General features: G+C 48.7%; 1 protein-coding gene across 2 annotated transcripts in view; it reads right to left on the bottom strand.

The window, feature by feature from the left end:
- Window positions 1–8,039: 8,039 nt before the first annotated feature.
- Window positions 8,040–26,425, bottom strand: part of LOC140720060 (uncharacterized) — a 39,789-nt gene continuing 21,403 nt past the window's right edge. Inside the window, exons 2-7 of one of the 2 annotated variants that reach the window (XM_073034960.1) lie at window positions 26,049–26,113; window positions 25,205–25,318; window positions 18,791–19,006; window positions 11,124–11,266; window positions 9,872–9,936; window positions 8,040–8,547 (exon numbers count right to left, since the gene is read on the bottom strand). In XM_073034960.1, coding sequence (XP_072891061.1) covers window positions 8,358–8,547; window positions 9,872–9,936; window positions 11,124–11,266; window positions 18,791–19,006; window positions 25,205–25,313 — 723 coding nt within the window. In that variant the 5' untranslated portion in view covers window positions 25,314–25,318; window positions 26,049–26,113 and the 3' untranslated portion in view covers window positions 8,040–8,357. The remainder of the gene's footprint in view (window positions 8,548–9,871; window positions 9,937–11,123; window positions 11,267–18,790; window positions 19,007–25,204; window positions 25,319–26,048; window positions 26,114–26,425) is intronic. The other variant, XM_073034959.1, reaches the window with a different exon arrangement.

The following is a 26,425-nucleotide window of genomic DNA, read 5'->3' as shown; positions in this document are numbered from 1 at the left end:
TGTCGGGGGAGAAACGAGTGAGAGGAGAGGGAGAGGAAGGAGAGGGGATTGAGAAGGGAGGGAGGGAGGGGAGAAGTGGAATTGTGATGGGAAAGAGGGAACAAGAAAATTTCAGAAACAGAGAGGGGAAAGAGCGAGGGGGGGAGAGCGTCGGGGAGCGGGAGAGAGGGTGGATAGAGAGGAGGAGAAGGCGTGGAGTGGAGATGAGAGGCAAACTGATGGACAGAGAGAGGTGGGAAGAGCGGGAGGGGTGGTCGAGGGGTGGTATAAGAGTGAGCACAGAGAGAGGGAAATAGTGGGAGTGGGAGACCGAGAGTGGTAGAGACGGTGACTGTGATAGCGGGGAGACAGGAGCAGTAAGAGAGGGCGAAGAGAACGAGACAGTGGGAGACAGCAGGGGAAATAGTGTGAGGGAGGGACAGGGGAGCGAGGGAGAGAGGAGACGGCGTGAGAGGTGAAAAGGGAGAAGAAAATGGGGTTAGAAACGGGAGAGAGGGGTAAAGGTTTTATACCGCGCTCTCTCTTCACCGTCTCTCCCACTGTCCTCCTTCCTAACCACGACGATACAGCCCTAATATCTCCACTTCCCCCGCCGCACGGCGCTCGCTCCCCATCACCCCCCTCCTCCACACGGCCCAACACATGCAATCTCTACTCGCCGATCTTTCCCAGAACACTCCCTACCCACCACATCGCACGGCGCTCCCTCTAATCCACATCTCCCAGGGCGCAGAATTCCGCACCGACCACCAAAGAGAGTTTCCCCCCCCCCCCCCGCCACCCCCTTCGCATCTCTCACGCGTTCCCACCGGGTTATTCTCAAACAGGAAATCATTAGGGTCATCATTACCTTTGTCCTGAGATCTCTCGCCAGAATTGGAAACGTCAGCTAAACAGGGACAGGCGTACAAAGAAGAAACTAACCTCGATCTGTCCGGACTCGGGGCTCAGAGACAGTCTGCAAATTAATTTCCACGTGCGATACATCGGTTTCAGCTGCGGACCAAAGAGTGCAGGTCAGACACAGAGTGAATCTCCCTACACACCGTCCCATCACACACTCCCGGGATCAGACACAGAGTGAATCTCCCTACACACCGTCCCATCACACACTCCCGGGATCAGACACAGAGCGAACCTCCCTCCACACCGTCCCATCACAAACTCCCGGGGACAAACACAATTGATCCTCTCTCCGCCCATCTTTCTACCCCCTTACGTCGGGAAGGAGACCGTGAATCCGTTTTTGTAAACTTCACATTCATGCAAGTCTCGCTGTCGTCCATTCTGTGGAGGATTATCTGCGTCTCTGAGCTCAGAAAGGGGAAGCAGCCGTTATTAAAAGAAGTCTGTGTTTACAGGAGAGTTGGACCGACACACACAAACAGCAGATCAAGGGCGGATAAAGGGAGAGGCCGAGACCATGGGAGGAGGTGCTGGGCAGGAGGGCGAATGAGTTTGTGAATATGCGTGTTTTCGAGGGATGAGAGCGGCGGGGGGGGGAGGAGTTGTGAGAGTGGGGATAAAGAGGGGAAGTGGAGGAGGAGGGAAGGATGGGGGAGTTCAGAGAGGGAGACCTGGGTGACAGGGAGCAGAGAGGGAAGTGTGGAGATAAAGAGAGGGTACGGTCAGATGTAGAAGAGAATGGACATACAGAGAGGGAAACGGCGGGGAATATTTGAGGACAATTTAGGTGTGAGAGGGAGAAAGCAGAGGGCGAGCTGATGAGGGAATGAGAGATAGAAAGAGAGAGAGAGGTACATGGAGATGGCGAAGTGTATGAGAGGGAGCGGAGAGTGTGCTACAGAGAGGGAGGAGAGATGCAGGGGAGGGACGATGGAGGGAGATAGAAATAGAAGGGAGGGAGAAAGGAGTGGAAGAAGGGGATTCGAGAGGGATACAATGAGTCGATAAGGAATGAAAGACAGAGGGGTATGTGCCACTCATGCTGAGCCTTGTTGTCCGGGGGAATTGTACCCCCTTGCCACCCACCCACCCACGGTTGTTTCCTAGTTTGACCGTCGGACCCTCCCACTTCTCTGCTCCTCGCCGGGGCTTCAGACCCTCTGTGCGGGGGAAAAACGGCCTCAGGGACAAACACCCAACACCCACCGAAGCAAGCGAGCCCCCACCCTCCGAGTGTATTGTACAACTACTCACAGTCTCTCTCTATCTCTGTCATATCTCGACCAAATTTTCACCAGCAGAAGTCACGAAAACAAGATTTCCATGTTTAGACTGTGCGGTATTTAGCAAACAAAATGGGTGTCGCGATATTGAAGTTTACAGGAAACCAGCGCACGCTGATCGGTATCTACGGTTAGACTCTCCTCTCCAATTAGAACACAAGTTGGGGGTTATTACACTCCAAGGGGTCAGACACAGGCTGAAGCTACATCCACACCGTCTCATCACACACTCCCGGGGTCAGACACAGAGTGAATCCGCCTCCACACCGTCCCATCGCACACTCCCGGGGTCAGACACGGACTGAATCTCCCTACACACCGTCCCATCGTACACTCCCGGGGTCAGACACGGACTGAATCTCCCTACACACCGTCCCATCACACACTCCCGGGGTCTGACACAGAGTGATGTTCCCTTCCACACCATCCCATCTCACACACCCGGGGTCAGACAGAGAGTGAATCTCCCTCCACACCGTCCCATCACACACTCCCGGGGTCTGACACAGAGTGAATCCCCCTCCACACCGTCCCATCACACACACCCGGGGTCAGACACAAAGTGAATCCCCGTCCACACCGTCCCATCGCACACTCCCAGGGTCAGACACAGAGCGAATCTCCCCCCCACACCGTCCCATCACATACTCCCGTGGTCAGACACAACTTGAATCTCTCTCCGCACATCTTTCTACCCCCTTACATCGGGAAGGAGACCATGAATCCGTTTTTGTAAACTTCACATTCATGCAAGTCTCGCTGTCGTCCATTCTGTGAAGGATTCTCTGCGTCTCTGAGCTCAGAAAGGGGAAGCAGCCGTTATTAAAGGAAGTCTGTGTTTACAGGGGAGTTGGACCGACACAAACAAACAGCAGATCAAGGGCCGATAAAGGGAGAGGCCGAGAGCAGGGGAGGAGGTGCCGGGCAGGAGGGGGAATGAGTTTGTGAAAGTGCGTGTTTTCGAGAGATGAGAGTGGCGGGGGGAGGAGTTGCGACAGTGGAGAGAAAGAGGGGGAGTGGAGAATGAGGGAAGAATGGGGGGGTGTTCGGAGAGGGAGACCTGGGTGACAGGGGCAATGAGGGAAGATAGGAGATAAAGAAGGATCACGGTCAGATGTAGAAGAGAATGGACATACGGTGCAGGAAACGGCGGGGGATATTTGTAGAAAATTTAGGTATGAGGGAGAGAAAGCAGAGGGCGAGCTGATGAGGAATTGAGAGATAGAAAGAGAGAGAGGGACATGGAGGTGTGAAAGAGTATGAGAGGGAGAAGAGAGTGTGCTACGGAGAGGGAGGAGGGATGCAGGGGAGGAACGATGGAGGGGGAAATGAGTGGAAGAAGGGGATTCGAGAGGGATGCATTGAGTCGAGAAGAAGTGAAATACCGAGGGGTATGTATCACACATGCCGAGCCTTGTTGTCCGGGGGAATTGTGTCCCTTACCACCCATCCACCAGCGGTTGGTTCCTGGTTTGATCGTCGGACCCTCCCACTGCTCTGCTCATCGCCGGGGATTCAGACCCTCGGTGCGCGGGAAACCACGGCCCCGGGGACAAACAACCAACACCCACCAGAGCAAGTGAGCCCCCTCCCTCCGAGTGAAATGAACAATTTTCCATTGTCTCTCTCTATCTCTGTCAAATCTACATCAAATTTACACCAGCAGAAGTCGCGAAAACAAGATTGCTATGTTTAGACTGTGCGGTGTTTATCAAACAAAATGGGTGTCTCGATATTGAAGTTTACAGGAAACCGACGGACGCTGATCGGTATCTACGGTATGACTCTCATCTCCAATTAGAACTTAAGTTGGGGGTGATCAGTATTTGAGACAAGTCTTGAAAGCCTTCGTCTACAATGACTGGTTCGTCATCAAAACAACAAAAACCAAACAAAGTAGCAGGAACGTCAGCCCAACAGACGGAGTTCAGGAGCTCTCTCAAACACCCTCCTTTACCTTCTGTCCAATCTGAATAAGTCACTGACTCCCTATCTCTCCCCATGAATATACCAATCCCGCTTCAGGTTCACACCGCTCTCCAGCTCGCTCCCTCTCTCTACCCCCTCTCGCCGTGAGCCTTTCCCATGTCACACCCCTCCTCACTAAGCCTTCTCTTTCTGCCCCCACACTCTCTCTACCCCACTTTCTCACTTCCCATTCTCTCCCGCTCACACTGTGCTTTCACCTCACGGAAATGTGACAGGGACGTTTCCCCGAAGGGCGCCGCCTGCTGGACAGGCGGGATCGGTTAAATTCTCCACGGTGAGTAAGGGCGGATACGAAAGTAGAAGTGGGGTTTGGAACTCAGGGTGGGGTCAGCAGATTGCGAAGAGGGGTGTGGTGTGCGTGGCGTTGTGCTGGATGCTGGAGCGTTTTAGTGTGTGTGTGTGTGTGTGTGTGTGTGTGTGTGTGTGTGTGTGTGTGTGTGTGTGTGTGTGTGTGTGTGTGTGTGTGTGTGTGTGTGTGTGTGTGTGTGTGTGTGTGTGTGTGTGTGTGTGTGTGTGAGAGACAGAGAGAGAGAGAGAGAGAGAGAGAGAGAGAGAGAGAGAGCCCCGGAATCGGCGAAACAAACACACCCAGAGTCGGACACAGAGTGAATCTCCCTCCACACCGTCCAACACACACTCCCGGGGATAAACACAGAGTGAATCTCTCTCCACACCGTCCCATTACTCGTTCCCGGGGTCAGACACAGAGTGCAACTCCTTCTGCCCGGTCCGGTAACACAGTGAGGTATTATGAAACAGCAAATCTCCCTCTCTGCCCACTGTCCCCTCTGACCATTCTGTATTGGCTCAGAACTGAGAGATTGATTTGTAGTTGAAGGGGGGAGTCTAACTCCAGACGTCAGCTCTTCCCCGTTCTCTGCACAAATCCCTGTGAACAATTAGAGGGAGGCGTTTGTGGAGAGAGGGATGTGACAGAGACGAGGGGGTTGCATGTCTGTGGTGGGTCGCGGGGAATGATTATCGGGGAGGGAGGCGATGACGGAGAGGGTGATTGTTTTAGATGTCGAAGGGGATCGAAGGAGACGGAGAGGCGTGCAGATGAGGGTTAAGGTGACGGAGGTGGGGAGAACTGCAGCGGAGTTTGGAGTGTCCGAGGACATCTTCAGTCTCTCTATGCTGCAGTCGGAATTTCCCCCCGCTTCGAAAGGGCGACAATCACACCAGTGCCTGAGAAAAGCAGGGTGACCTGCCTCAACAACAATCGCCCAGTGACACTCACACCTACCGGGATTAAGTGCTTGAGAGCCTGGTCATACCCAAAATCAACCCCTTCTCCAGCGAGGACGCGGACCCTCTGTAATTTGAGGAACTCCGCAAAAGGTCCAAAGCGAATACAATCCAATTTGCCCTCCTCTGGACCCTGGACCACCTGGACAATACAACACCAACGGCAGGCTGCTGTTGACTGACAACAGCTCGGCGTTCAGCAGAATCCTCCCCTCAGATCCCGGGCCGGTGAACCTCCCTCTGTAACTGGATGATGGACATCCTCATCGGGAAACTTCAGTCAGTGCAGACCGGCAGTGACGTCACCGATCTACAGGTGGTGCTGAGGAAGCAGGGAGGGTTCACAGAGACTGGACGAATGGTCAATGAAGCGGTGGGTGGATCGCTGTGTCGGGAGATGTATGGCCATGCACTGTGGCCGAAGAAATAGAGACGCAGCCTATTTTTCAAATGGAGAGAAAATTCAGAAAAAAACAGGCACAGAGACTAGGTGAAAGTAAGTGTTCGGTACGGACTAGAAGGGTCGAGATGACCGTGTCGTAATTGTTAAATTGTTATATGGTTATAGGGACATGGGAGTCCTCGTGCAGGATGCCCTAAATGTAAATTTACAGGTGGAGTCGGTGGCGAGGAAGCCAAGTACAACGTTATCATTCATGTCAAGGGGATGAGAATGTAAAAACAAGGATGTGAATTTGAGGCTTCATAAAGCACCGGTGAGACATTACTGAGTATTGTGAGCGGTTCCGGGTCCCTTATCTATTCCGGCCAGGCGTTCTTGCATTGGGAAGGGTTGAAAGGAAGTTCACGGGAATGATTCCGGGATTGAAACGCTTATCAGGTCAGGAGCGTTTAATGGCTGGAACTCATAAGAATGAGGGGGGCGGTGGAAGGGTTGTTCTTGTTGAAACCGTTAGCACGTTTAAAGGCCCCGATAAAGTAGATGTGGAGAGAAGGCTCCCCGTGGTGGGACAGTCGAGGACCAGTGGACCCACATCGGAATGGAGGTCCGTCCTTTCAGAACGGAGATTGGGAAGACTGTATTTAGCCAGAGTATGTTAAATCTGTGGAATGGGTTACACAGGCGGATGTGGAGTCTGAAATTGCGTATATTGAAGTCGGAGATTGACAGATCGTTGATTACTCAGACCATGAAGGAATACAGTGAAAAGGCAGGAGATTGGGGTTGAGGGGGACCTGGATCAGACATGATGAAATGGCGCAGCAGACTCGATGGCCTAATTCTGCTCCGATATCTCATGGTCTGATTTTAGGTTCCTGTGTTGCTGGGTGTCAGCATCTCAGTGGATCTGTCCTGGTGGGACCAACACATTCATGCAAACACGGAGAAGGTGTCAAGTTCCCAACTGAACAGCGCCAGGCTTCCAGATGTCGGCATGCCCATTCCCCGGAGTGTGATGAGATGTCACTTCCCCTTTAAGGCTCAGACTGACAATTATTGCTCGTCAACATTACTTCATGGAAAGTTTGTCGTTGATGTCCCCGTGTTGAGCACTCGGTGCTCAAAGGTAGGAAATCCATTTCGAGAATTTTCTTTGCGATATAAACTTTAGATGTCTTTACTGTCGTCTTGTTTATTTCGATTCTGCGTTTCAGTGTATTCCAGACCATACTCTACACTTCCCATCATCACCATAGATCTCTCGTTACAGAAGGAATTACAACGTCAGCCGTTTGAGAGGATTTGGCCTTGCGTTGAAGACCAGCAAATGAACGCTGGGAGCGTTCTGACTTGTTGCATCGCCGACTGGTGTGGAGGCTGCAACGCATGAGGTCGCTAGAGGCGGCAAAGTGGTGCGGACTTAACCAGCTCCATCACAGACGCAATAGTCCCGAGCATCAAGGGCATCTTCGAAAACACGGAATCCATCATTAAGGGTCCTCACCCCGGGACTAACTCCCCGTTCATGTCTACCATCGGGGAAGAGGCACAAGAGTCTCAACGATTCAGGAACACCTTCTTCCACTCCGGCGTCATATTTTTGAATGTATGATCACTACCACCACATTTCTGCGATATTTATTAACTTTTATTGCGTCTTACATTAATTTTACATCTTTGCAACTTTCTGATCGTGCAACAATACAAAGCTCAGGCCGGATAAGTCACAGATCAAGTCAAGTCAAGTCAAGAAGCTTTTACTGTCATTTCAAACATAACTGCTGGTTCAGTACAGAGTAAAAACGAAACAACGTTCCTCCAGGACCCTGGTGCTACATTGAACAACTCAAGACTACACTAGAGAACGTGAGACAGCCCAACACTCCACTAGACTACCTGTCACAATACAAAACTACGGTACACTTCAGATCTACACGGGACTACATAAAGTGCACAGAACTGTGCAAGACAGTACAATAATGAATAAACAAGACAAAAGGCACAGTAAAAGGCAAATTACAAAATAATAATAATAAATGATGTAAATGTAACTGTAAATGTGAACAAACTTTAGCAGGAATTGAGAAAGAAATGAGCAAAAATTGCAAAGCGATTGGAGTGGTTTTCGGGGGGAGGTGTGTGTGTGTGTGTGTGTGTGTGTGTGTGTGTGTGTGTGTGTGTGTGTGTGTGTGTGTGTGTGTGTGTGTGTGTGTGAGTGTGTGTGTGTGTGTGTGTGTGTGTGTGTGTGTGTGTGTGTGTAATAATTGAGCTGTTGAACATAGGAACGATCGTTTGATGATGGGAGAGGGAGGCAAGTAAATGAAGAGAAGGAAATGGGGATGAAATGGGAAAGCTGAGGGGGAGGAGGGATGGAAGAGCGAATTGGAGGAACGAGGGTAAAGAGAGAGCGAGATTCCGAGTACGAGTGCCATAGGAAGAGAGAGGAGATTAGGGTAGGGGCGAGGGGCAGAGCGGATGGGTTTGTCAGAGTCTGGGAGAGAGCTGCAAGTGAGTTAATGTCGTTAGAGTTAAGTCGGCTCCACGGGCTTTTGACAGAGATCCCGGATCTTTTCAGGAATATCTGTGCACAAAGATGCAGGCTTCTCACAGATGAAACAGTGCTGATCGTTTTTGCAACTCTTAAACCAACCGGATTTACATTCACTGCATTCGGACTTTCCAGCGTTCATCTTGTACGCGACGTCAGAGGACACATTCCTGTCAAAGAAGCAGAAACAATTTCAATGGGAACAGCACAGCTCCAACAGACAGACCTGTGTCATTCTCCAAAATATTCCCACTGACTCAATCTCTCCTCACCGACCATAATACTCCCACTGACCCACTCTCGCCCCACGTACCTGTTCCAGTTCTCATAATACCCTCACTGACCTATTCTCCACAACCCTGTGTCAGTGCCCGAATAATCCCTTTCCCAAAGCTCTATCCACAGAGCTGTGTCTGTTCCCAAAATAATCCCACGATCATACATTCTCCCCACAGGCCCGCGTCACTCCGCAGATTTCTCCCAGACCCCCAGCAGCTCCCCACGGCCCCAGAGCAGTCCCTAAGATACTCCCACTGTCCCTCTCCCTCCCCATGAAACCTTGTCAGTCGCCAACGTAATCCTGCTGCTCCGCTCTTCACACAGCCCTGTCTCATTCCCCGAAATACTCACACAGTCTCTCTCTCTCTCTCTCTCTCTCTCTCTCTCTCTCTCTCTCCTCTCTCTCTCTCTCTCTCTCTCTCTCTCCTCTCTCTCTCTCTCTCTCTCTCACTCTCTCTCTCTCTCTCTCTCTCTCTCTCTCTCTCTCTCGCTCTCTCTCTCTTTCTCTCTCTCTCTCTCTCTCTCTCTCTCTCTCTCTCTCTCCTCTCTCTCTCTCTCTCTCTCTCTCTCTCTCTCTCTCAAAGCCGCGTGTCTGTCCCTATAATACTTCCTACTCTCCCCCATTAGCCCCGTGCCAGTCCCAAAGTGATCCCACTGAAGATCCATCTCCCGACAGCCCTGTGTCAGTCACAGAAACATTCTCACTTCCAAATCTCTGTCAGTTCATGTCAGTCTACAAATTAATCCTACCGCCGTCTCTTTACCAACAGCCCGCCTCGGTCACGAAACTAATCACATTGCCCAGTCTAATCCCACAGACCTGTGTCAGTCCCAAATTAATCGCACTTCCCTCTTCCCTCCCAACAGTGACCGTCCCCAAATTGTCCCAGAGACACATTTTCCCCCCACAGACCTGCGTCTGTCCCCACAATACTCCCGCACCTTCTTCCCACAGTCTGGGTCAGTCATCAATTTAATCCCACGGCCCAGTCTCTTCCTACAGGATGTATCATGCCCCAAAATACTACCTTACTCTCTCCCCTCTAACCCGTTCTAGTCCCCAAAATATCCACAGTGACACACTTCTCACCACTGAATTATGGCAGCCCCCTACAGCTACCGCTACCCGACTCCCCACACAGACATGTGCCTGTCCACAGCATTAACCCAACTTCCTAATCTCTCTCCAAAAACCTGCATGACCCCTAGTCTCACCTCGATATGCATGCTGCAATCCAGTATGGAATGTCTTCATCGCGGACAGCGCTGTTAGCAAAATTCTGTGCAATTAAATTGCTATCATTAATTATTGAAATCGAGCACAGTTCAGCGAGCGTCCCTCTGTGTCTGATCCCGGGTTTGTGTGATGGGACGGTGTGGAGGGATATTCATTCTGTGTCTGACCCCGGGAGTGTGTTCTGGGACGGTGTGGAGGGAGATTTATTCTGTGTCTGACCCCGGGAGTCTGTGATTGGACGGTGTGGAGGGAGCTTCACATAGTGTCTGATCCACGGAGTGTGTACAGGGACGGTGTGGAGGGAGATACTCTCTGTGTCTAATCCCCGGAGTGTGTGATGGGACGGTGTGGAGGGAGATTCACTCTGTGTCTGATTCCCGGAGTGTGTGCTGGGACGGTGCGGGGGAGATTCACTCTGTGTCTGACACCGGGAGTGTGTTCTGGGACGGTGTGGAGGGAGATTTATTCTTTGTCTGACCCCGGGAGTCTGTGATTGGACGGTGTGGAGGGAGCTTCACATAGTGTCTGATCCACGGAGTGTGTACAGGGACGGTGTGGAGGGAGATACTCTCTGTGTCTAATCCCCGGAGTGTGTGATGGGACGGTGTGGAGGGAGCTACACCCTGTGTCTGACTCCGGGAGTGCGAGATGGGACGGTGTGGAGGGAGATTCACTCTGTGTCTGATCCCGGGAGTGTGTGATGGTACGGTGTGGAGGGAGATTCACTCTGTGTCTGATTCCCGGAGTGTGTGCTGGGACGGTGCGGGGGAGATTCACTCTGTGTCTGACACCGGGTCTGTGTGATGGGACGATAAGGAGGGAACTTCACCCTGTGTCTGACTCCGGGAGTGCGAGATGGGACGGTATGGAGGGAGATTCACTCTCTGTCTGATTCCCGGAGTGTGTGCTGGGAGGGTGTGGAGGGAGATTCATACTCTGTCTGACCCCGGGAATGTGTGATGGGACGGTGTGGAGGGAGATTCACTCTCTGTCTGATTCCTGGAGTGTGTGCTGGGACGGTGTGGAGGGATATTCATACACTGTCTGACCCCGGGAGTGTGTGATGGGACGGTGCGGGCGAGATTCACTCTGTGTCTGACACCGGGTCTGTGTGATGGGACAATACGGAGGGAACTTCACTCTGTGTCTGACCCCGGGAGTGTATGATGGGAAGGTGTGGAGGGAGATTCACTCTGGAATGGATTTATCTTCTGTGTATCTGACACATACCTCTTTCTCTCTTGAATTTATTTCAAGAAGCTTTGAATCAGAGTTAGAGCAATATTGCATCGCCTCATCGTAAGATCTTTTAAACGTGGATATGAAATAACACCTATCTTCATTTCTGATCCAGTCCTTTGAACACGCTTGCTCTGGAAATCAGGAATAAAGAACAATGAATCTTCCCCCATTAGTCCATTATATCCGCCGGGAGTCAGACTTAAATTAGCGATCCCTGTGTACTGCACCATCAACCACACCAGCTGTAAAATACATACACCAGGACATACACCATACACCAGGACATCGCACACTCTCGGTTTCAGACACAGAGTCAAGTTCTCTCCACACATTCCCATCACCCACTCCCGGGGTCAGACGCAGAATGAAGCTCCCTCCACACCGTCCCATCGCACACTTCCGGGGTCAAACTGAGAGTGAAGTTCCCTCCACACCGTCCCGTCACACACTTCCGGGGTCAGACACAGAGAAGCTCCCTCCACACCTTCCCATCACACACCGCCGGGGTCAGACACAGCGGAAGCTCCCTCCACACTGTTGCGTCACTCATTTTGGGGAGTAGAGCTTCTTCGCTCGTCCTGTGAACGCAGAGTGACGTCCTGTGGCGTCGCAATAACGCATTCCCGGGTTCAGACAGTAGGTGTCTTTCCCGCCACACCGTTCCTTGACGGACGGCCAGCATTTGGGCACTAGGTGGCGCGCTCCCCGCACGTCTCAGCGCAGATTCCCGCGAGCAGCCAGAGACTACACCCTCCCCTCCCTCTCTGCCTTCTGATTAGGTGCGGCGAAATTTGTGATATTACCTCACCATTTCTGCTGCTCAGCAGTTGTCAGATTTCAGTCTTGGTTTGGTTGAGATTTTTGCACTTCATTTCGAGGTCATTGAATTTGCCTCGGAGATCAGTTTGCGTTTGATGCTGATCAGAGTGATCAGAGCTCAGCACGGAGAGTATGTTTTCCAGGACGAGCAAATTGTTTTCAAGGATGGAGCGTTTGCTTTCGAGGACAAACAATTTGCTTATGAGGATGGAGACGTTGTTGTTGAGGGCCGAAACATTCCTGAGACAGGTCCTTGGATCCAGTCGGGAATCTCGGATTTCCTGGTTTTAAGGTTTGAGTTCAGCTCGTGGAGTTTCAGTTGACGTTGATGCTGGGTCCTGTCCATATCCTGATATTTTTCCAAAATACTCTGGTACTTTTTGATTGGAGGGGATCAGACACTGACGGATCGATAACTCTGAGAGAGATGGTGAACGGGGTGTCGGCGTCACGGTGACTCGTGTTTTGGTGCCACAGTGAGCGGTGTGTCGGTGTCACGTTGAGGGGTGTGAGTGGGAATAACAGGATCCTTTTCTGGTCGGCTGCCAGTGACTGGTGGTGTTCCCCAGGAGTCGGTGTTGTCACCGCTTCTGTTTATGCTGTATAGCAATGATTTAGATGATGGAATCACAAGATCACAGGACAAAGGAGCAGAAATAGGCCATTCGGCCCACTGGGTGTGCTCTGCCACTCCACCATGAGCTAAACCACTCTCCCGTCTAGTTAAATTTTCCGGCTTTTTCCCCATATCACTTGATACCCGGACTAATTAGATACCTATCAATCTCCTCGTTAAACAGCTTAAATGATTGGGCATCCACAGCTGTATGTGGCAACGAATTCCACAAATCCACGACCCTCTGGCAAAAAGAAATTCTCCTCAACTCTGTTTTAAATGAGTACCCTCTATTTCTAAGACGGTGGCCTCTTGTCTTGGCCTCAACCACCAAGGGAAACAGCCTTTCCACCTCTACTCTGTCCAACCCTTTCAACATTCCTTTTTTCTTGCAATAATTTCATCTAATTCTGCTCTACCGAGCCTCTATCTAGATTACTTTTCCAAACAACTTGGGCCAGTTCCTCTTTCATGCCACTGTAATTTCCTTTGTTCCATTGTAATATCGATACACCTGATACCAGTTTCTCCTGGGCAAATTTGAAACTTCACTCAATCATATTATGATCACTACTTCCAAGGGGTCCCATTAGCTCTAGTTTCCTAATCACCTCAGGCTCATTACACTGCACCCAACCCAAAACAGCCGATCCTCTAGTGAGCTTATGGACAAGCTGCTCCAAAAAGCCATCTCATAAGAATTCTACAAAATTCCTTTCCTGAGATCCAGTACCTTCCTGACTTTCCCAACCCAGTTTCCTATTAAAATCCCCCGTGATTATCTTGACATTTATCTTCTGACACTTTTTTTTCCAATTTCCGGCTGTAACTTGTTGTCCACATCCGGGCTGCTGTTTGGAGGCCTGTATATAACGGCGATTAGTGTCTTTTTACCCTTGCCATTTCTAATCTCGACACATAAGGATTCTACCCCCTTCTGATCCTATAGTCCTTCATTCTAGTGATTTGATACCGTTGTTTACCGTCTGGTCCACCCCACCCCCTTACCGACCTTCCTATCTTCCCTATACACTGTGTATCCTTGGGCATTCAGCTCCCAATGACATCCATCACTTACGGTGATGGCCACAATGTCTTATCTTTTAACCGGTAGCTGTACAACAAGGTCGTTCACTTTATTTCTAATGCTGTGTGCATTTAAGTACAGTACATTTAGATCAGTATCTGTTACCGACTTTGCTATATTTCTATCGCACAGTAGATTCTCCGTCTATTCGCCTGCCTGTCCTTCTTGCCATCTTTGCTGCACAGTATCTTTGACTTATTTCTATTTTCCTCTTCTTCGACCCTAACACGCTGGTTTTCATCCCCTTGCCAAATTAGTTTAAACCCTCCCTAACAGCTATATGAAACAATCCCGCCAGGATATTATTACTCTTGGAGTTCAGGTGTAACCCATCGTTTCTGTATAAGTCATACCACCCCAAAATAGATCCCAATGATCCAAAAATTTGAAGCCCTGCCCCCTGCACCAGTAACTTAGCCACACATTCATCTGTTTAATTCTGCTATTCTTACTTTCATTAGGCAGTCATCCTGAGATTATTACTCTGGAGGTCCGGCTTTTCAATTTTCTTACCAGCTCCCAGTAATCTTCCTTCAGGACCTCCTCTCTTTTTCAGTTTATGTCGTTGGTACCAACATGTACCAAGACTCCTGGCTGGTCGCCTTCTCTCCTCTGAGTACTCTGGAAACGATTTGAGACATCCTGTACCCTGGCACCAGGTAGGCAACACACCATCCGGGTATCCATGTCCGGCTCGCAGAATCTCTTGTCTGTTCCCCACACTGTGGAATCCCCTATAACTTCTGAATTACTCCTTGCTCTCTGATCACTGCACTGGGCAGATTGCCAGAGTCCGGTTCGCATTGATCGTCCTCTGTTAGCTCAACCTCTCCAACAGTATATAAAACGATATATCGATTTCTGAGAGGGGGGGCTGTCACAGAGGTGCTGTCCACTATCTCTCTATAGGTATTATCAATCACCTCCTCACTTTCCCTAATTAGCTGAAGGCCATCAAGTTGCAGCTCCAGATCCCGAACACGGTCCTTAAGCTGCATCACCTGAATGCACCTGGTACAGATGTAATCCTTGCAGTGTCTGCGAGTCCCGAGGGTCACCACATCTGGCACTCTAAGCACAACACTAATCCTGGATGCATACCTCTAATGCTACTGTTATTACTAATTAAATAATTTAGTAATAACTTAACGATCGCAGGAAGCCTTTTCCCGTTTCTGCCAAAGCCCGTTGAGCTAAAGCCCTATCACTCTGCACCCTCCCACTCCGCGTCCCGCTCCCCACACTGCCCGCTGGATATGACGATGTTCTTCCGCGCTCATCAGTCGTGCCTCTTTTACCCAAGTAGTTGAAAGTATTATCCTTCACCTCATGTCTTCTTTTAGCCCTCCGGATTTCTTTCTTAAGTATTTTCTTGCTCCATCCACACCGGCCCATCACACACTGCCTTGGTCAGACACAATGTGAATCCCTCTCTCCACGGCCCCAGCATACACTCCAGCTTTGAGACACGGAAAGAAACGTCCTCAGCACACGTGACAAATGGACATAGGCATAGAACATAGAATAGTACAGCACAGTACAGGCGCTTCGGCCCATAATGTTGTCCCGAACCTTAAACTTTGTCTCCCAACGATCTCCCCACCTTAAATTCCTCCATATACGTATCTAGTAGTCTCTAGAATTTCACTTGTGTGAAATCCGTGCACTTCCTTACCCCAAATGTCTTTACTTCTTGATCAGTTCAGCCAGCTTTCTGGCTGTAAACTCAACCTACACAACAGTGAACTCTTTCCAATTAATAATGATGCAGCACAAACATTAATATTTCGTGGCCTCCCTTTTAAAGTAGTTAATAATCAATTTATTTTCCTTGGTATTGCAGTTACAAGGAATTTCAATGATCTTTTTCGTGAAAATTTTTCTAATCTTTTAAACTCTACAAAACAGAGTTTGTCACAATGGTAACCCTTATCTATGTCTCTGGTAGGTAGTGGTAATGTTATTTAAATGTATAGCCTTTCTAATTGCTTATGCGTATTTCAATCTATTCCAATGATTTTTTTCTAAAACTTTTTTTTGACACCTTAGTTTCTATTATTTTGTCCTATTTATTTAAGGGTAAACGTTCTAGACTTAATAAAACTTACCCCCAAAAATCTAAAGAAAAGAAGGTGGTATGGCTTTATTTAACTTCTGTTTATACTATTGGGCAGCTAATGTTCGCTGTCTTACTTTCTGGTCCTTTTTTCATAGCCAGTCTGATTGTCCTAAATGTGTGGCAATGGATTTGAACTCCACTGACGATCTCTCTATTTCTGGACTTCTTGGATCTGCAATCCCTAGTCGTTTCCCTAGACTCTTAATCCTCTTATTAGACATACTCTGAGAATATGGGCTTAGTTTAGAAAATGTAATGGTCTTCATGCTTTCTCCCTTTCTAGTCCTATCTTGCATAATCATCTTTTCTTTCCTTCTATGCAAGATTTAACATTTCATGATTTGTGTAGAATTGGCATTAGGCATTTTAAAGATCTTTTCATTGCTAATCGTTTCGAAACTTTCCAACAACTTTCTACAATGTTCAATCTACCTCATGTCCACTGCTTCAGATACCTTCAAATTAGACATTTCATTAATCTTTTGTTATCCAATTTTTCTGCGATGCCTGAGAAAAACGTTGTGGACCTTTCTCTTTCTATTAATCCACTGGGTAAAGGCTTAATCATTTTATTCGTGATAAATTAGTGTCACTACGGTGTGCCCCTTTTGGTAAAATTAGAATAGATTGGGAGCATGACTTAAATGTTTTTTTTAATCTGATGCAGTTTGGGACTCAATTCTCAAGTCAATTAATTCAACTTCTCTTTGTGCTCGCCACTGTCTTTTACAGTTTAAGATTGTATATAGGGTTCACATGTCAAATCTAAATTGTTCCGATTTTACCATAACATTAGTCCTGTTTGTGATAAGTGTAAAGGTGGCGAGGCTTCTCTTATCCATATGTACTGGACCTGTCCTAGTCTGGAGAATTTTTCCAGAGAGGTTTTCCTAACCTTATCCCATATTCTTAATTGCCGTTTAGAACCTAATCCTCTGCGTAGACGAAGGGTCTCGGCCCTAAACGTCGACAGTGCTTCTCCTTATAGATGCTGCCTAGCTTGTGTTCCACCAGCATTTTGTGTGTGTTGTTACGTATCCATATGTACTTCTTGTATTGAAGTACACGCACTTTAGCCCTTCTACCTTACTCGCTTTACACCCTTTATTCTGCTTCTCTTTACTCAAAGCCTCTTTATATATTAGTTCTGGCTTTATTCCATGTACTATATTTGCAGTTCTCGCATGACCTTTATCCTCCTCCACCTCGCTATCTGCTCTAACACCTTGGTTCCGCTCCCCCTACAAATCTATTTTAAACACCCTCAGCTGCACTAACAAACCTTCCCGCAGGGATACTAGTCCCCTTCCAGCTCAGGTGCAATCCGTCCCGTCGGAATAGGTCCCAACTTCCCTGGAAGAAGGCCCGTTATCCAGAAACATGAAGCTCTCCATCGTGCACCAACTCCTTAGCCAGGTATTTAGCTGCATTATCTTCCTATTTCTAGTCTTACTAGCACGTGGCACAGGTAGCAATCCTGGGACTCCAACCCTGCCGGTCCTGTCCTTCAACTTTGCACCTAACTCCGTAAACTCTCTTTGGAGGACATCCTCCTTCTTCCTATCCACGTCATTGTTCCCTACATGGACCGGGACATCGGGTTGCTCACCCTCCCTCTTGAGAATACTGAGAACTCGATCCGAGATAACGCAGATCCTCCCACCAGGGAGGCAACAGTCCATCTGAGATTTTTGATCTGTCCCACAGAGCCTCTTATCTGCCGCCCCCCCCCCCGCAATTATTGAATTTGCTATCATTACTGCTTTCAGCATTTCCCTGCTTCCATTCTGACCTCAGGGTCCAATCTTGTTGCCAGAGACGTGACCACTGCAACTTGTCCCTGGTAGGTTAAACCCACCAACATTATCCAAAACGGTATACTTATTGTTGATGGGACTGGCCACAGGGGTGCTCTGCTCTTCCTGTCTATTCCCCTTCCCTCTCCTGACAGTCACCTAGCTAACTCTCTCCTGACTCTTAGGGGTGGCTATCTCCCTGAAATTCCTGTCTATTTCTGCCTTTGTCTCACGAATGATCCGAAGTTGATCCAGCTCCCTGCATACCGTCCAATCACACACTCACAAGGTCAGACGCAGAATTTGTCTCTTTCTCCACGGACTCATCACGCACTCCCGGATGCAGTCCAAGAGTGAAGCCGCCGCTGCACCGTTCCGTCACACACTCCCAGATTCAGAGTGAAACTATTTCACAACGGTGCAATAACAGACTTCAGTGGGCAGACAATGGTTAAATCTCTCTGGGCACTGTCCCATCACACAATTCAGGGGTCAGACACAGAGTGCAGATCCCTCCACACCGCACCTCACACTCTCCCTGGGTCAGAGAACCGAATTTAGACCCTCCACATCGTCCAATCACACAGAGGCTTGGTTAGACACAGTGCGAATCTCTCTTTCCACGGCCCCATCACACTCCAGCGGTCAGACACGGAAAGAAACTCGCTCAGCAAACACAGCAAATGTCAGAGGGAGAGTGATTGACCTTCTACAGCTTCTCAACACACCACAGAGCAAATTCTCAGACACAGATGGAAGCTGCTTCCACACGGCCGCATCACACACTCCCGAGTCTAACACAGTGTGAATCTCCATCTTTACGTCCCATCACACACTTCCTGGCGAGTCACAGAGTGAAGCTCTCTCTGAAACGTCGCATCACACCCCCCTGTGCTCACACACAAAGCGAAGTCCACCCATAACGTCCCATGGCACAGTCACAGGTTCAGACTCCATCCACAATATCCAATCACACAGTCTGGTGTCACATAGAATGATGGACCCTCTGCATTGTCCCATCACACAATCCCGCTGTCAGACACAGAGTGAATCCACCTACACAACGTTCCATCACACTCTCCTGGATTCAGTGATAGAGTGAAACTTCCTCCACGCAGCCCCATCACACACTCCCGATGTCAAGCACAGAGTGACGCTTCCTCTCTCCATGCCTGCCCTGTGATGAGGAGCGGGTGAAAGAGGGGGATGATGCCTCACCTCTTCTGCTGGTCAACAATTCACAGATTTGAGCCTTGGTTTCGTTGACAGATCTGTACTTCGTTTCCATCTCAGTGAACTGGTGACGGAGATCGCTGTGCATTCGTTTAAGATCGGTCAGATTAGAGTTGAGCGCAGAAAGCTTGGATTTAACGGTTGAGTTTATCTCATGGCTGTTTCGGTCGGAGGTGAACTTAGACTGACGAATCTGTGACACTGAGAGAGATGGTGAAGGAAGTTTAGCGTTTACAGTGACACGTGAGTCAGCGTCACGCTACGGAACGGGTCGCAGAGAGTGTTGTGTCAGTGTCACGGTGAAGGGTGTCACAGTGAAGGATGTGCTGGTGGCACAGTGAGAGGCGTCGGCGCCAACTTGAGGGGCGTGTCTGTGTCACTCTGAGGGGTTATCAATGTCCCAGTGAAGGTTTTGTTGTTTCCATGGGGGTCTGCGTCAGTATCGTGCGGGGAATGTCCGAGTTGCTGTGAGGAACGTGTCCGTGTCACTGTGATAGGAGTTCCTGTGCCCCGGCGGGAGGTGTGCCGGGTCACAATTAAGTGTATCTCGATGTCAAGACGAGAAAAATGTCAGGGTGAGGGGCCTTGTGTTGTCACCGTGGGTGGAGTATCTGTGTCACGGTGTGGCGTGTGCTGGTCTCACAGACAGGGATGTATCTGTGTCACGGTGAGGAATATGTCCTGGCCACAGTTTGTGTGAGTGGGTCACGATGACGTGTGTGATGGTCTCACAGAGAGTACTATGGCGGTGTCATTGTGAATTTTGGTGTTGGTATCACGTTCAGGGGTTTGCCTGTGTCAAGGTGAGGTTCGGGTAATTGCCTCAGTGGGCAGTGCATTTGTGTAATGTTGAGGGGTGATACCGTCACGGTATGGGGTGTTACAGTGACTTCTGAGTCTTTGTCACGGTGCGGGGCGCAGCTGATCACATTGAGGAGCGTGAAGATGTCACGGTGTACGGTACTTCAGTGTCACGGTGAAGAGCGTGTCGGTGTCACTGTGAGGTGTGTTTCAGTGTCCCATTGAGGAAGTTATCAGTAATAGCGGAGCGGAAGGGTACCATGCGGTCAGTGTGACTGTCACGTGCGTGTCACGGCGATGTTCGTGTCAGTGTCGCGGTTAGGAGTGTATCTGTGTCTCGTTGAAGGTCGTGACCGTGCTACGGTAACAGCATTGTTGATGTTATGGTGAATGGCGTGTCGGTGTCAGGGCGAGTCTTGATTGTGTTACTGTAAAAGCCGTGTTTATATCACGGTTACTGTGTGTCCGTCTGAAGGAACTTATAACATAGAATAATACAGTACAATCCTTTCGGCCCACAACGTTTTGTCGACGCTTAAACCAAGCGTCCCATATAAACCCCCATTTCAAGTTCCTCCATGTACCTGTCTGGTAGTCTCTTAAATTAAACTAGTCTATCTGCCTCCACCACTGATTCAGGCAGTGCATTCCACGCGCCAACCACACTCTGAGTAAAAACCCTTGCTCTGATATCCCCCTTGAACTTCCCACCCCTTACCATAAAGCCATATCTTTTTGTATTCAGCAGTGGTGCCCTTGGGAAGAGCTCGCTTTCCATTCTATCTATTCCTCTTAATATCTTGTATACCTCTATCATGTCTCCTCTCATCCTCATTCTCTCCAAAGTGTAAAGCCCTAACTCTCTTAATCTCTGTTCATAATGCATACTCTCTAAACCAGGCAGCATCCTGGTAAATCTCCTCTGTACCCTTTCCAATGCATCCACATCCTTCTTCTAGTGAGGGTACCAGAACTGGACACAGTACTCCAAGTGTGGCCTAACCAGTGTTTTATGGAGCTGCATCATTACCTCGCGACTCTTAAACTCTCCCGCGACTAATGAAAGGTAACACTCCATAAGCTTTCTTAACTACCCTATCTACCTGTGAGGCAGCTTTCAGGGATCTGTGGACATATACCCGCAGAACCCTCGGCTCCTCCACAGTACCAGTTATCCTGCCATTTACACTGTACTCTGTCTTACAGTTTGTCTTCCGAAGTGTACCACCTCACACTTCTCCGAGAGGAACTGCATCTGCCGCTTCTCAGCCCACTTCTGCATCTTGTCAATGTCTCTCTACAAATCTTTGACAATCCTCCACGCGATCCACAGCACCACAAACCTTCGTGTCGTTTGAAAACTTGCCAACCCAGACTTCTACCCCCACATCCAGGTCGTTAATAAAATTCACAAGAAGTAGGGGTCCCAGAACCGACATTGTGGGACACCACTAGTCACGGCCCTGCAATCCGAATGTACTCCCTCCACCACTACCCTCTGCTTTCTTCAGGCAAGCCAACTCTGCATCCACCTGGCCAAACTTCCCTGGAGCCCATGTCTTCTGTCTTTCTGAATAAGCCTACCGTGTGGAACCTTATCAAATGTAGGTTCTTGTAAGTTTTGTTTCGTTAGTTTAGAGTAGAGAGAATGCCAGGCAGGATGCAGGAATGCTCTGCTTTCAGGATGGGGGAAGTCAGGGAGACGTCCGCTGTCCCTGACAACGACACCTGCAGGAAGTGCATCCAAATGCAGCTCCCAACAAACCGCGGTCGGGAAATGGAGAAGGAGCTGGATGACCTTCGGATCATTCAAGAGAATGAGGAGTTTATACGAAGTAGTTTCAGGGAGGTAGTTACGGCAAAGAAGCAGGGCACAGGTAATTGGGTTATCGTCAGGCGAGGGAGGGGGGAAAGGGCAGACAGAGCAGGGATCCCCTGTGCCCATTCCCCTTAACAACATGTATACAGATTTGGATACTGTTGGGAGGGATGACTTACCTGGGACAAGCTGCGGCTGCCGGATCTCTGACACTGAGTCTGGTTCTGCAGTGCAGAAGGGAGGGGGCAGATGAGGAGAGCGGTAGTGATAATGGACTCGATAGTTGAGGTACACACAGGAGGTTCTGTAGTCATGACAGAAAATCCCGGATGGTTTGTTGCCTCCGGGGTGCCAGGGTCAGGGATGTCTCTGATCTTGTTCACAGCATTCTGAAGTGGGAGGATGAGCAGCCAGTTGCCATGGTTCTCATCGGTACCAATGACGTAGGAAGAAAGAGTGAAGGGCGCCTGAAGAGCGAGTATAGAGAGCTTGAATGGAAGTTAAAAAGCAGGACCTCGAAGGTAGTGATCGCAAGATTGCTTCCTGTGCCACGTTCCGGTGAGAGTAAGTGTAGGCTACTCTGGAGGAGGAACTCCTGGTTGAGGAACTGGTGTAGGGGGCAGGGTTTCAGATTTTTGGATCTTTAGGACCTCCTCTGGGCAGGTGGGACCTGCACAAGAGAGACGGGTTACACCTGAACTACAGGGAGCCCCATATCATTGCAGGGAGGTTTGCTAGTGCTATTGAGGAAGGTTTAAACTAGATTTAAATTAGGTTTAAAAACAAGGGTTGGGTGGGCTGGGAGTAATCTTCTGCGATGTGCCTATTTAAAAGCGAGGAGTATTTTGAGGAAGGCAGACGAGCTGAGCGCATGGATTAACACATGGAATTATGTCTTTATAGCCATTAGTGAAACTTGTCTATAGTAGGGGCAGGACTAGCAGCTTTATGTTCCTGGGATACGATGTTTGAGAGGTGGTACAGGCAAAGGGATGAAGGGTGGGTGTTGGAATTGCTAGTCAGGGAAAATGTTATTGTAGTAGTCAGGCAGGAAAGATTAGAGAGCTTGTCTACCGAGGTCATATGGGTGGAGCTGAGAAACAGGAATGTTATGACTACATTAATGGGATTGTATTATAGACCACCCAATAGTCAGCGAGATTTGGGGCTGCAAAACTGGAGAGAGATAGCAGACAACCGCAGGAATCATAAAGTTTTGTTAGTAGAAGATTTTAATTTTCCACATATTGATTGGAGCTCCCATACTGTTAAAGATCTAGACCGGTCAGAGTTTATAAAGTGTATTCAGGAAAGTTTTCTAAATCAATATATAGAGGTACGAACCAGATAGGATGCAATATTAGATTTCGTATTAGGAAACGAGTTAGGACAAGTGACGGGATTGTGTGCAGGGGAACACTTTGTGTCTAGTGATCATAACACCATTATTTTCAGTTTGGTCATGGATAAAGATAGATCAGGTTTTCGGGTTGAGGTACTAAACTGGAAAAAGGGCAAATTTGAAGAAATGAGAAGGGATCGAAAAAGCGTGGATTGGGACAGGTTGTTCTCTCGCAAAGATGTGATTGGTAAGTGGGAGGACTTCAAAGGAGAAATTTTGAGAGTACAGTTTGTGTATTCCTGTCAGGATTAAATGCAAAGCGAATAAGAATAGGGACCTTGGATATATAAAGTGAATCAGTAAATTGGATGAGACATTGGCGCAATGGGAGAAGCCAGAGTGTGTTAGTGGAGGATTGCTTCATTGAGTGCACGCCTGTGACTAGTGATGTGCCACAGGGATCAGTGCTGGGTCCATTGTTATTTGTCATCTATATCAATGATCTGGATGACAACGTGGTGAATTGGATCAGCAAATTTACTGATGATACAAAGATTGGAAGTGTAGTGGACAGTGAGGAACATTTTGAAAGCTGGCAGAGGGAATTGGACCACTTGGAAAAATGGGATGGCAAATGGAAGATGGAGTTTAATGCAGACAATTGTGAGGTATTGCACCTCGGAAGTAAAAACCAAGGTAGAACATACAATGTAAATGGTAGGACACTGAGGAGTGCAGTAGAACACAGGGATCTGTGAATACAGATACATAATTTCCTAAAAGTAGCGTCACAGGTAGATAGCGTTGTAAACAGTGCTTTCGGCACATTGGCCTTTATAAATCAAAGGACTGAGAATAAGAGTTCGAAAGTTATGGCGAGTTTTTATAAGACATTGATGAGGCCGAATTTGAGTGTTGCGTGTAGTTTTGATCACCTAATTAGAGGAAAGATATTAATAAGTTTGAAAGAGTGCAGATAAGGTTTACAAGAATGTTGCCGCGTCTTGAGAAATTGAGTTACAGAGAAAGGTTGAATAGTTTCGGACTTCATTCAATGCAGCGTTGAAGAATGAGGGGAGATTTGAAAGAGGTGTATAAAATTATGGTGCATATAGATAGAGTGAATGCAAGCAGGCTTTTTCCACTGAGGTTAGGGGAGAAAAAAGACACAAGCGACATGGGTTAAGGATGAAGGGGGAAAGTTTAAAGGGCACAATAGACAATAGGTGCAGAAGTAGACCATTCGGCCCTTCGAGCCTGCACCGCCATTTTGTGATCATGGCTGATCAATTACTATCAATACCCGGTTCCTGCCTTGTGCCCATATCCCTTGATTCCCCTATCCATAAGATAGCTATCTAGCTCCTTCTTGAAAGCATCCAGAGAATTGGCTTCCACTACCTTCCGAGGCAGTGCATTCCAGACCCACACAACTCTCTGGGAGAAGAAGTTTTTCCTTAACTCTGTCCTAAATGACCTACCCCTTATTCTCAAACCATGCCCTCTGGTACTGGACTCTACCAGCATCTGGAACATTTTTCCTGCCTCTATCTTGTCCAATCCCTTAATAATATTATATGTTTCAATCAGATCCCCTCTCAATCTCCTTAATTCCAGCGTGTACAAGCCCAGTCTCTCTAACCTCTCTGCGTAAGACAGTCCAGACATCCCAGGAATTAACCTCGTGAATCTACGCTGCACTTCCTCTACAGCCAGGATGTCCTTCCGTAACCCTGGTGACCAAAACTGTACACAATACTCCAGGTGTGGTCTCACCAGGGCTCTGTACAAATGCAAGAGGATTTCCTTGCTCTTGTACTCAATTCCCTTTGTAATAAAGGTCAACATTCCATTAGCCTTCTTCACTGCCTGCTGCACTTGCTCATTCACCTTCAGTGACTGATGAACAAGGACTCCGAGATCTCTTTGTATTTCTCCCTTACCCAACTCTACACCCTAACTCTAGTTGGGGCATCTTCACACGGAGAGTAGAGTAGGGGGAGTGTGGAAACAGCTGCCATTCGAAGTGATGAATGCAGGCTCACTTTCATCATTTAAGAAAATCTTGGACAGATACATGGATGAGAGGGGTATGCAGGGATATGGTCCAGGTGCAGGTCAGTGGGACGAGGCAGTAAGAATGCTTCGGTACAGCCAAGAAGGGCCAAAAGGCCTGTTTCAGCGCTGTAATGTTCTATGGTTCTTGATTGTCAGTTGTGTGTCGGTATCACGTTGAGCGATGTGTTCATGGGGATTGTGTCGGGATCACGGTGAGGGATGTGTCGTAGTCATTGTAAGCGGCCCGTCAGTACCACAGTGAGGGGTGTCTTGGTATCAGAGTGAAGGGTGTTTCGGGGTAATGTTAGGAATGTGTCGCTGTTACAGTGGCCATTTATATTCTCTGCGGTTTGGTCGTTGCGACCGGTGTGAAACTCACCATGAATCCTCCAGCAGATACCCGTGATAATGAGGGTCGCTGTTAAAACGCAGATTAGCCATATGCTTGAGTCCGATCGGTCTCTCCTTGCGGGTCGTTCACTTCCCATGTCGTCTGTGGAAAAATCGTTCCTCGACTTTGTTAATCGTCATTTTCCCTGATCTACCCCACCCCTGCTCTTCCCACTCTCCGAGTTCAAATCAGTCCCCGCCCTGAAGAGCATTGAACGGAAATGACAGAAAAGAACAGGCTCTTTGGACAGAATTCTGTGTTATACCAGTGAAATCCTTTCTGGCTACGCAATGTCCATCTCCCTCCAATGCCTGTACACGCTCCTGCCTGTCACCGCTCCAGAAAAAAACATCGTCTGTCTGGTCTCCCTGTATCTCTCATAATGATATAGACCTGTATCACCACCCCCCTCAGACTCCGCCGCTGTAGTCTAATACACCGTCTGTCTGGTCTCCCTGTATCTCTCATAATGATACAGACCTGTATCTCCTCCCACCTCAGTCTCCACCGCTCCAGACTAATACACCGTTTGTCTGGTCTCCCTGTAGCTCTCATAATGATATAGACCTGTATCTCCTCCCCCCCCCCTCAGTCTCCGCCGCTCTAGACTAATATACCGTCTGCCCGGGCTCCCTGTATCATTCATAATGATATAGAGCTGTATCTCCTCCCACCTCACTCTCCGCCGCTCTAGACTAATACACCGTCTGTCTGGTCTCCCTGTATCTCTCATAATGATATAGACCTGTACCTCCTCCCACCTCAGTCTCCGCCGCTCTAGACTAATATACTAGTTGTCTCTTCGACCTATGTCCCTTGTAATTATACAGACCTGTATCAGTCTCCCGCACCTCAGACTCCGCCGCTCTGGAGGAACGCACAGTCTGTCTGGTCTATCTGTTTAGAGATTATATTATATATTCCAGGCAGTGTCACTGTGAATTTCTTCTGCATTCTCTCCGAAGACCCCAAAACACTCTTCCGGCAAGCGGTAGACCCCAATGTGTGCACTCGGAACCGTCAAACTCTGTCCCAATTCCTGTCGCTCGTTTCCTCGGCTCTCCTCAGCATTCACAATGTGTGTATCCCAACCGTGTACACGGAAATCTCTATCTCCGTCAGCCCTTTCCACTATTGATGGTCTGGGCCTGTCCCTTGGGCACTGAGGTTAAATGGCGCTTCGGCTTCAAATTACCAAGGAGACCTTTG

This window comes from Hemitrygon akajei, unplaced genomic scaffold, assembly GCF_048418815.1.
Source record: "Hemitrygon akajei unplaced genomic scaffold, sHemAka1.3 Scf000035, whole genome shotgun sequence".
NCBI classification, from domain to species: Eukaryota; Metazoa; Chordata; class Chondrichthyes; order Myliobatiformes; family Dasyatidae; genus Hemitrygon; species Hemitrygon akajei.
Note: the sequence above shows the minus strand (reverse complement) of the source record. Positions and strands in the feature narration are given on the sequence as shown.